At 48.2% G+C, this 11,207-nt stretch overlaps 4 protein-coding genes across 4 annotated transcripts; 3 read left to right on the forward strand and 1 right to left on the reverse strand.

The window, feature by feature from the left end:
- Window positions 1–762: 762 nt before the first annotated feature.
- EsH8_VII_000961 (uncharacterized protein) lies at window positions 763–2,442 on the reverse strand (the record flags this gene model as incomplete). Its single annotated transcript, XM_083271094.1, has 4 exons — window positions 763–1,147; window positions 1,200–1,306; window positions 1,377–1,511; window positions 1,564–2,442. 4 exons carry the CDS (start codon window positions 2,440–2,442, stop codon window positions 763–765), a joined length of 1,506 nt encoding a protein of 501 aa, XP_083128651.1.
- A 2,260-nt stretch (window positions 2,443–4,702) lies between these two features.
- Window positions 4,703–5,349, forward strand: EsH8_VII_000962 (fungal specific transcription factor domain-containing protein; the record flags this gene model as incomplete). Its single annotated transcript, XM_083271095.1, has 2 exons — window positions 4,703–4,891; window positions 4,945–5,349. 2 exons carry the CDS (start codon window positions 4,703–4,705, stop codon window positions 5,347–5,349), a joined length of 594 nt encoding a protein of 197 aa, XP_083128652.1.
- A 981-nt stretch (window positions 5,350–6,330) lies between these two features.
- On the forward strand, window positions 6,331–7,501 carry EsH8_VII_000963 (carbon-nitrogen hydrolase; the record flags this gene model as incomplete). Its single annotated transcript, XM_083271096.1, has 2 exons — window positions 6,331–6,823; window positions 6,873–7,501. 2 exons carry the CDS (start codon window positions 6,331–6,333, stop codon window positions 7,499–7,501), a joined length of 1,122 nt encoding a protein of 373 aa, XP_083128653.1.
- A 1,897-nt stretch (window positions 7,502–9,398) lies between these two features.
- On the forward strand, window positions 9,399–11,207 carry EsH8_VII_000964 (acyclic terpene utilization AtuA family protein; the record flags this gene model as incomplete). The annotated part of the gene is made up of 3 exons (XM_083271097.1): window positions 9,399–9,887; window positions 9,932–10,371; window positions 10,442–11,207. 3 exons carry the CDS (start codon window positions 9,399–9,401, stop codon window positions 11,205–11,207), a joined length of 1,695 nt encoding a protein of 564 aa, XP_083128654.1.

Genomic DNA, 11,207 nt, shown 5'->3' on the forward strand with positions numbered 1-11,207 from the left:
AGGTATCCTGGCTCAGGTCTGAGAGAGAAGCAAGCGTTCTGTTTATTAGTTCGTCCCAAGTCAGCATTGCAGCTGATTGCGTGTCTAAATTATGGAAGAAATAAACTGCCAGATTAACTTGGAGACTTTGTGATAATGTTCATCTTTCGAGAGTTGTCCGATGCAAATACATTTGCTAGTAGAGCCTTAACAACACAAAGCTCACTGCAATAGTGCTTAGTTTCAGGTTGAGACTCTCGCTTACCCTGGAGGTGACACTTTAGTTGTGAATAGACGTTACATATATTTCTCGGAGCCTACACTACATTTGCATGTCTCCATTCTCTACTGTAGCTTGAAATAGGTGAACTACTGACAAGGATGCGGCGTAAGTGGGAACTGTCGTATCGGAAAGCGACATTTGTTGTTGATAATTACTGAATGTAACAAAATTTTAGTGAGAAATTAAATCATGGAGTCAAGAGTGCTGTTAACAACCAAGATAGCTTGTATTCTGACACTTGCAAACGCAACCGGTTGCATTTCACCTGGCATTCTACCTACGGTGAAATACCCGGTCGTTTGGTACGAAGGAGGATAAATACTGGGTAACTATACACGTATCTAAAATGTAGCTTTGGTCTTTGCGAACATATATTCCTCGGGATCATAGAATATTAATATAATGATAATGACATCTCTGGTCGCTAAAGCAGCAAGCATCATGAATGCTGGCAAATACACGAAATTATCTGTCACCCGATGGTGCTTCCAAACTTCTGCCTAGTCAAGATTTGTAAACTTTTCAATTTCCTTCTCTTTATCCTGAACGGCAACAGCTCTCTCGACTGTGCCAAGTGACATGCTCATCGCCATGTCATCTCCGTCAAACAGCGCTGCAATGCCTTCTAGAGTTAAGCCACGGGTTTCGACGTAGAAGACCCAAACGATTACGATCATTGCGAGTAACACGACAACAAATACGAAATAGTACTTCCAACCGATAGCGTCCAGAGCGATTGGATTTACGAAAATGTTGAAGAAGTTGAATGAGTACGAAGTGAGAAACATAGTCGCAAGGCCTTTGGCACGTAGATTGTACGGCCAAATCTCCACCGGGTATGCTGTCAAAAACGGCGTGAGAGCAATATCGTAGCCAAAGTAGTAACTGTAAATGTTGTAAGCAGGTTTCAGTAAGTAATAACGGTTTTGTATCTCACATGAATAAGAAAGGAATCACGGCAGTGCCAGTCGCAGCGTTTCCAGTGGTAGCGAAGCTGCCAGAAAGGGCTGTGATGATGAGATATGCAACAAGCATAATCACACCCTCAACGAAGTAAATGTCAGTAGGAAAGTGACGCAACAATGGCATGCCCTAATATCCAGGAAGTGCTCACCGAGGCAAGGAACAATGGACGCCGCCCAAGCTTGCTGACCGAAAAGGCTGCTGCGGTGGCCCAAATCAGGTTCCATACCTGCAAACATGCAGAAATTAAGGTTTGATGCGTGACAGATGTGATGCCAACTGTTGTCTAGATTTTTATTAGTGTTGATGGCTAACGGGAGGTAACATATATTGCTCACTAGAACGCCAGTAAGGTAATAAGACACTGTTCCGCCTCCCGACCATTGGGAGAAGATGGCAAGCGACATCGTGATCAAGAGACGTCGACGATTACCAGGAGTCTTGAAAAGGTCGAACCAAGTAGAAGATTGCGCCTTTAGTTCTGCCTGGAGGGCGGTTTCAATCTCAGTCAACTCACGCATCACCAGTTCCGAGTCGTAGTCGCCTGCTGCATGAATCTTGGCTAAAATCCGCCGGGCTTCGTCGTTACGATCCATTGAGATAAGCCAGCGAGGCGACTCGTCAATAAGGAGGAATCCTGGAAGAGCCAGAAGAGGCATGGCAATCTGGAGGGCTGATGGGATTCGCCATGCCCACGACGATTGGATGTTGCGAGTTGCAAAAGTTGCCCATGCCGAGGTAACCGCGCCCACGTACCACCCACACATGTAGAGTGAAGAGGCTGTTGTTTGGTGCGTAGGGTAAGCCGATTCGGCGAGTAGCAGAGGGCAAGCCAAAAAGAACCCCGAAGCAAACCCAAGGAGTAGTCGAGCGACAACAAAAGGCGTGTCGCTGTTGGCAGCCGTTTGGATCGCCGCCCCGGCAAACAACAACACATATCCCGCCCATACCCCGGGCTTTCGGCCGTACTTATTGCAGATCCATGACGATATTGGATAGGACAAGACGCATCCCAAGGCATATATGGCGTTGATGAACCCGAGCCATGTTCCTGCAGGGTAGTCCATGGCCTCTTTCCACTGAGGAAGAGCAATAAGTCCGTTCATGAAGGAACCATCGAAGCCATTAGCGGAGGAAAATAAGGTGAGAGATAGAATGCAGAAATTCAGCTTCCGGAGATGAGGGTACCGGTACCACGGGTTACTGTTTTCATTCATATTGGTGAGCTCGCGGGAAGTCGGCAAGAGTGATACCTCAAGACAGTAATAAATGACCGATGTGTCAGACAAACTGTGCAGAGAGATACAGTAGGATAGGAGTTATTGTCTTATATACACAATTTCTTCGCACATTGGGATGGTCAACTACTTTCTCAGGCCGTTGTCAGCATATCGCAAGAGTCTCCAAGGCGCTAGTGTATGTGTGTGAACCAGCCACAGCCACTGACGAAAACCAGGGTGGGGCCCCCGCATTGTGAGCCAACTCCCTTAATTCACCCCGCGAGGAAAGGGGCCAACAGTGCTCTCCTGATTCAGAGCGCTAGTGCAGAGCAGGGATTTAGCTTGGATACACTTCGGCGCTTGTTCACGTGCGCAATGTTGGTGTCTGCGCCGATACGCAATCAAATCCGGGTTACAATTACCCGGATACGCTTCGCTCCACTCTGCTTTATCAACACCTACCTACATAGGCACAACGAAAAAACACCAGTTCATGTCAACGATCCATCCACATACCCATTTACGTACGATCCGACACCAATGAACAATCAGAAAAACCAGAGAAAACGGGTCCTGACGGCCTGCATGGCCTGCCGGGCAAAAAGAACCAAGGTGGGACAAGTGCCATAATCGCCCTAAGTTTCGCTTCACTGCTCTAACACATGTCCTCAGTGTGACGGTGACCCTCTCCGATGCGCAGCTTGCAAATATCGCGAGTCTGATTGTGAATATGTACATACTCCGAACAATCGCAAGTCAGTCTCCAAACCCCAAAGCTCAAAAAAACCTAGGCCTGCTTCATACTTAACTCGGGGGCTTATCATGTGCAGACCTCCCAGAAAGGAATACGTTGCCGCGTTGCAAGCTCGTGTAAAGAGTTTAGAAGCTCAACTTACTCAAGCACGTGCACTTAACGGGGACCATGACCATGAGCCCCTTGTGGGGGATCAACCCCAGGCATCCCACTACGAAAATGAAGGGATGTCGCCAGGGTCCACAGCCAGCCACGGTACCTCGGGAACGTCGTCAACGGCGATTGAAGAGGTCACCGAAATTCTTGGAAGGTTTGCTATAGGAGATGGAGGGGAGCTCTGCTATTTTGGCTCTCGGAGCAACTTGAATCTCCTAAGAAGTGCGAGAGTCCGCTCGAAGTCTAACAAAGAGATGCAACACCGAGGCTACGAGGCAGCCAAAGCTCAAGTGGGGCTTGTCGGAGTGTCCCAAGACCTTGAAAACCACCTTCTCGATCTTTTTTGGAACTGGCAGAACGGCTGGCAGTACATTGTTTGCGAAGGTCCTTTTTTACAAGATTTGAGGAGGCATCCAGCCAGCCCTTTCGGGCGTTTCTGTTCACCCGCCCTCCTATACACCATTTTTGCACTTGCTTCACGGTACACTGATGATATACGAGTCAGAACCGATCCTGAGGACCCAATGACCGCAGGAGATGCGTTTGCAGCCCAGGCTCAGGTCATGCTGCTCCACGAGTGCGAAGCACCAACTCCCACTACGGTCCAAGCCTTGGCTTTAACCTGTCTGCGCCAGATGTCTCTCGACAAAGAGGCCCTTGGATGGATGTATTGCGGCATGTGCGTGCGCATGGCCATGAATCTGGGAATGCACCTAGATTGTTCACTATGCGTTTCGGAAGGATTACTGAGCGTCGAAGAAGCCGAAGTGAGAAACGTCACATGGTGGGGATGCTACGTCCTTGACAAGTATGCCCTCTCTTTGCCGCCGGAAACAAAAGTCACCGTCTGATTCAGGAATAGGCTCTTCAACATCGGTCTAGGAAGACCGTCTATGATACAAGCCCGAGACGTGACGGCTGAGCTACCTAACACCTGCTGCATGGAAGAGCTTCGTCCATGGCAGGGAGCAGCAGGCTTGTCCAACCCAGACTTGAGTGTTGCATCCCACAGCGTCACGAATGCTGTCTATACATGCAAACTACTCAGCACCATGAGTGACATACTCGACGCTATGTACGCCTGGGAATATCAGACTGTCATAAAATTGCGGCATCATCACCTTCTAACGTTTAACTAGTTACACCCCAACAAATAAAACTGCAAAAGCCAGTATTATACACATGGTTTCGGAGGGTCATGTAAAGCTTGTCAAGTATTTTGACGATTTACCAGCATGTCTACAAGTCTCCGTATCCTCGCGGAGTCCTTCACTGCCTCATGTTTATCAACTTCAGTAAGAAATACTCATACCTTCCGCATGTATTGATATTTGGATCATTCCGCTAATGCCGTGCATTCTTCAATACCACGTGATTATGATCCTTCTTCACCGACCGTTTCTTAAATCAACTCGCCCCTTTAGGGGATTTACATTGTCAGAAGCAGGTCAATTCGATATCCACACGGTTGCATGCCGTAAAGCAGCACAATGGATAGCCAAGATACTTCGCATCTACCACAAGAACTTCACTCTTGTAAGTCCACGTCCTTTCTCTAGGCTTCGTTGCTAACAAGAAGTCTTTACAAGCGAACTATAGCAATCTCTGCCGTACACTGCGCTTTCACGGCTGCCGTCATCTTTCTAGCAGACGCGACCTCGGAAGATAATGAGCTCAAGGAAGACTCCTTGAAGAACTTTGAGACTTGTTATCGGAGTCTGCAGGGGATGGTAACTGCCTGGGCCTGGAGCGAGCGTGCGATTTCTGCTTTGCAACAAATTGCAAGACGGTGGGAGGTGAATATACCTGGCGCAGCCGGAACTTACGTCCCGGACGAGTCAGAAGCCCCTCAAACTGGTATGAATGAGGAAGACAAGCGTTTCACAGTCTTGTCGGAATTTCTGTGCGGGAGAATTTGTAATGAATCTTCCCTGGCGCCTGAATCATTTGTCCAGCACCCGGAAGATAACTGGCTTAACCTCGATGCTTTCTAACCTCCTCTACTAAATAAACATTAGCGTAGTCTCAAATAGTGTGGCCCTCCAGCGGACAGTTGAAAGGCTACCTGGGCGCCTTTCCCAGCGCGTGGGGGTTAGGCTCCTCGAGTAACAATTGATCGTGGAGGGTCTTGAGGCGAGACGGTCACGCAGCAACGATACAGCGCAAGCTCTCAGTACAGGGCGTGAAGGCATGTAGCTCGTCCTCGAGGAAGATGGCGAGGATGTCAGCCCGTCGCGACGAATACAGATATACTAGATGTCGTCGATCATTCAAAGACGTAGGCATACTCAACAGGTAGACACACCTTCACTTAAGAATGCATAAATTAAGTTCAAAACCATGTGATTAGATGATTGCAGTCAAGATAGAGTGAATATAGACGTACCGAAAGTTAAATGGCAGCCACCCCACGATATCCATGTTCAAAAAAGCCATCGCGACCAGAAAAACTAAATTCCTCAAGATACTCCAGGTTTGAAAGGCGATGACCTACGGGCCCTGCATATCCGGCTTTTTATTACCCGGATTACACATCCACACAGTATATCCAAGTGATCTCCACAATGGTGATGTTGATGTTACATGACCAAGAATCTCTCCACACGATTCCCGAGCTTAGTTTCCCAGGATAACAGTGGGTATTTATGCACGTCTTGAACTAGGGTTGTCCCTATCTATCACTGCCTCATCCGGGAAATACTCATCCTATCTCATTAAACGGCACAAGACCTTGCAAAAGGGTTCCAGTATAAAAACAAATGCCGATATGAGATAACAAACACAAAATGATTTTACTCAAGAAGAAGATAGAGAAGAGATGGCGAATTTCTGGGATATATATAGGCCGCATATCAGGTTACGAGTATGCCAAAGAATATTTTAAACGATCCAGATATAATAAAGCCTCGTTAGGTTATTTCAAGATTATCAAAGTCTGTTTCTCATCGTCTCCCCCCTACTCCTCGACCACTACCATGTCTATCCGCCAGTGGAAAGCTGCAGTTTGTCAGTCGGAGCCTTGCTGGTTCAACAAAGACGCCGCAATTGAGAAATCGATCAAACTCATCCAAGAAGCTCACGGCAATGGCGCCTCCTTGATCGCCTTTTCGGAGGTTTGGGTTCCCGGCTACCCCAACTTTCTCTGGTCTGGAAATTACAAGGAAAACATTCCGCTTGTTCAAAAGTACATGCAAAACAGCATGTCTGCGTACGGAGACGAGATGCTCCAGGTTCGCAAGGCTGCAGCGGATAACAAGATCTACGTCGCATTCGGCTTCAGCGAGCGCGTTGGTGCTACTCTATACCTGGCCCAGGTATTGATTGGACCTGATGGGAATATTCTTCTTCATCGAAGGAAGACAAAGCCGACGCATGTAGAGCGGACCATTTTTGGCGATGCGACAGGCGATTCTTTGACGACCGTCGTGGACACACCTCTGGGCAAGATCGGAATGTTGAACTGCTGGGGTACGTTTTCAATCTGACCCGAGCCATACGCGTACTAAAATGTAGACAGAGCATCTCCAACCTCTTCTGAAGTATCACACCTACGCGCAAGGTGAACAAGTTCACATTGCTGCGTGGCCTTTCAACGGAGATTTCAACGGTGGCGTCGAGCCATGGTCATTGTTTAACGAGGCCAACGAGCTTACGGCAAGCCGCATGTACGCCCTCGAGGGAGCTGTCTACGTGCTTTGCACCAATCAGCCGCTGTCTCCTGAGGGAAGCAAGCTCAACAGTGAAGGCCAGGCCAGCGCCGATATGGGAAGCTTCATGTTGAGTGGAGGAGGAGGCCGCGCCGCGGTCTTCGGTCCAGACGGTCGACAACTCACGGAGCCTACAAAGCCCACCTTCGATGGGCTCATCTACTGCGACATTGACCTCGACAAGATCGATTACGCCAAGACCCTGACTGACTGTGTTGGTCATTACTCCCGGCCTGATCTTCTGCGTCTCGTGGTGGACGATCAACCGAAGAACTATGTCACTAGGGTATCTCCGGACAAGCCAACAAACTCGCCCTATCACACAACTACCGGAGACGGAACTTTGTTATCGACCCACAAGACTCTCAGCGAGCTTCTCATGGAGAAGGGCAGGCAAGAAGAGAACAGTGGCTCAGTCATCGAGAGTGCCCAGATCTAGTTTCATTAGCAGATGATTATCAGTCACGCTCACGCATTTTGACCTAGCATGGAGCCATAGCCTGAAGCATTAGGTTAGTGCTTGAAATATTACAGGCAGATTACATATACGCAAACTATCCCTCTAAACTAAATATGCTCTACTACCCATCTCGATCATTTGCCAATAATACAATGCTGGGTAATGTAACCCTTATTCTAGTGAAACTATTGACACTGCCATTGAAGGAAACCTTCCTATGAACTCGGGCGACATAGTCCAATTTTTCAAATTCCTCACATGTTTTTCAAATATCGAATGCAGAACCAAATCACCCCCGATTATTGAGACAGCGTCGGTAGTGTCAAAAGGCCAGTTGATACTGACGCTCGACGAAAAGTAAGGAGAGAATACCGCATGTGAAAATTCATAGGAATTTTCTACTAGAGCATGCCTTACGCCCGGCCTAAAAGATTGTTAGCCTTTGTATTTCCAGGTGTTGACAAGACAGACCATGGAATATTGTCCACCCATATTGGGTGCCGTGTCGTCACTTGCGTTACCGTGGGCCGTAGCCACGCTGGCAGAGCTAAATAATTCTCCTTCGTGGGTGAAATTAACCACTGAAACCGGAGGAGTCAGTATGTTTACTATGCTTAAACATCTTCAGAGGGTTGATTACCTTTACAGTCAAGCTCATGACATAGAAAAAGGCCAGTCTTTCAGTTATTCTCATGCCGGGGAATGTTTTCAAGACTTCGGATAATAGAGCGCTCAGTGGGTGCAATGATATGGCTGATCCTTCTTCGAAGAGTGCCTTGACTGATGGTCGGTGATCTCCCAGTATGTTACGGAGTTCGGTTCCCTGCGACACCATTGCCCTGCCTGAAGCGACAAAACTGAGAAGAATGTGATCCAGAGGACATGTTGGTGGCAAATGCAACGGGGTGATAGAATATGCTGCAACGTGACCCCAAATAGCTTGCGAGGACTCGATTTGAGGAGCTTTCATGGCCTCAGACGACATACAGGGGGGACTTGTTCGCCCGTTGCTGTTTGTAAAAGAAGTTACGCTGGGAATGAGGGATTGTGCCACTGCCAAAACACCCACTGGCTCACACGAGGAAAAGTCGGCGTCATTCCGACCGATAGCCTGGCATGAGGGACGGACTGCATCAGAATACGGATCCTTGAAAGAATTCAGTCGTCGAAGCAGCTGGTTGTTCTGCTCTCGCAATGTTGATAGCTCGTGATCCTTCTCGTTGCAGACCTCTTTGATTTGTGCAACCTGTTGCTCGAGATTTTGGATAGAGTCCTTTGTCTTTTGTCTAAAAGCACGTTGTGCCCTTCGGTCAACGTTGCGCTTCCGTTGGACTTGCTCTTCGCTGAGGGATTGTACAGTTCGGATCCGCTTCCCACGACGATTTTTATTGCTGGCGACGGGGTCCATATTGCCCAACAGAATACAAGTAGAATGTCTAAATGGATCGGCTCCGAATGATGTGAACTAACACTGAAAACCCGCCGGCTTGGTCGAGCGCCTGTCTAGTGTCCGGTGTTTGGCAACGAAGTATGATCGGCAAGATATGTCACGAAGCCAAAGAATCATGACACTGCAGGATGAAATAGTGGAATCATAGTTTGTCTTATTGGCGGTTGAAAACAATAACAAGGTGACATTAGTCATGCCAAAGGCCTTCATTTGAAGTTTGATGTTGTCCCTGCCATTCAGTTGCTCAGGGAATGACTAATGGCAACGATATGATAGAGCCACATCCATTCATTTACAGCGCGCACCCCCATGCTACGTGCGCATATATGAATCTAGTCTGAACCCAACAAACGTGTGGTGAAAGCAGTTGAAGGCAACAAGTCTTTTCATTTTTACATGAATTCTCACTAAAATTTCAAATTCGCAATGTTGTATTCAAACCGAACCTCTCCCCCTCTTCTTCGAGTGGCTTCTGCGTCTGGCGCAGTTACCGATCGCCGTCATGGTTTCAAAAGTCTCTCTGAGCTTGAAGACATCCAGTTTATTGTGGGAGACTGGATGTCGGAGATGAATATGACGGCCAGGGCTGCGAGCAAGATTGACAACAACGGTACTTCTGATGAGTTTGAAGCTGCTTTCCTCGAAGGTATCGAGCCTGCACTCCCGAATTTACAATCCAAAGGGATCAAGGTTGCAGTCAACGCTGGCGCCAGCGACGCGCAGAAACTCTGCAATGTCCTGACAGAGAAGATCAAGTCTCAGGGGCTAGATTTACAGGTTGCGTGGATTGGTGGTGACGAGGTCATTGACATCGTCCGCCAGGATGCAAGAAATGGATCGGAGTTTCAAAATCTTACTACAGGCAAGCAGTCAAGCAAATTATCGGATTCTCTTCTGAATATTGACGCAGAGCAGGTAAAAAGCTTTCTGATTGGGACTTTGAGCCCCTATACGCGCAGTGTTACCTCGGCTGCTGGGGCATTGTTGAAGCATTTAAAGGCGGCGCGGACATCGTCATTTGTGGTCGTGTTGCGGACGCATCCCCGGCCATTGCATGTGCTGCGTATCACTATGAGTGGCAGCGTGGAGACTTTCAACAGCTCGCCAGCTCCTTAGTTGCTGGTCACCTGATTGAATGCTCGACTTATGTTAGTGGAGGGAATTTCTCAGGGTTCAAATCCCTACCAGGCGATGTGACAAACCTGGGTTTTCCTATTGCTGAAATTCTTCCTAATGGCGATTTCTACATCACAAAGCAGAAAGGCACTGGTGGCATGGTGACTACTGAAACCTGCAAGGCCCAATTGCTGTACGAGATTCAAGGGCCACTATACTACCATTCTGATGTGGTAGCCGTTTTGGATGACATCAAATTCCAGCAGGTGGGAGATGATAAAGTGTAAGTTCTTCAGTCCACTAACCTTTCCATAACTGGGTATTTGTGCACAGCTGACTTTCCGGACACACAGCTTTGTTTCCAACATCGGAAGCCGGAAGCCTCCCCCTACTACCAAGGTTGGCATCACCGCCAAGGGTGGATTTCAAGCTGAAGCACACTATTTCCTGTGCGGACTTGACATCGAGGAGAAAGCTCAGTTTCTTGAGAAACAGATTCGTTCTGTTTTGACTGAATCAAGTTACCATTGCTTGAAATTTCGCATCAATGGGAGATGCCCAGATGATCCCAAGAGCCAAGATTCAGCTACTGTCGACTTCCGCATCTTCGCCCAGGCTAGAAATGAGGAGAGTCTTTCGAACAATTCCTTCCTGGGACCGATCACGAACAACATCATGCAAGGCTACCCTGGTGCCACCTTCGCCATGGACGTTCGACAGGCTCTGCCTAGGCCGTATTACGAGTACTGGGTGACACTTATTCCTCAGAATCGTGTTGAACATATTTGCCACCTGCCGTTCAGAGGCTTGCAGGTTGAAATTCCAGCGCCCAGTGACACAGAGGAATTTATTCAGAGCCAGGTTTCGTATGAAACTTCCAATCCTTCCGACCTGACTGATCTTGGGCCACTGGTCCGAGCACCTTTGGGTTACATAGTTCACGCTCGCTCCGGAGACAAAGGATCAGACTCAAACGTTGGCTTTTTTGTCCGCTTCGCCGATGAATGGGACTGGCTGCGTGCAACACTGACAGCTGAGAAGCTAAAGACACTGCTCGGGCAGGATTACGTTGGAAAGCCTGTCTTTCGTTTCGAGCTGCCTAATATTTGGGGTGAGTGA

The sequence above is a fragment of the Colletotrichum jinshuiense genome, chromosome 7 (assembly GCF_051148585.1).
Source record: "Colletotrichum jinshuiense chromosome 7, complete sequence".
NCBI lineage: Eukaryota > Fungi > Ascomycota > Sordariomycetes > Glomerellales > Glomerellaceae > Colletotrichum > Colletotrichum jinshuiense.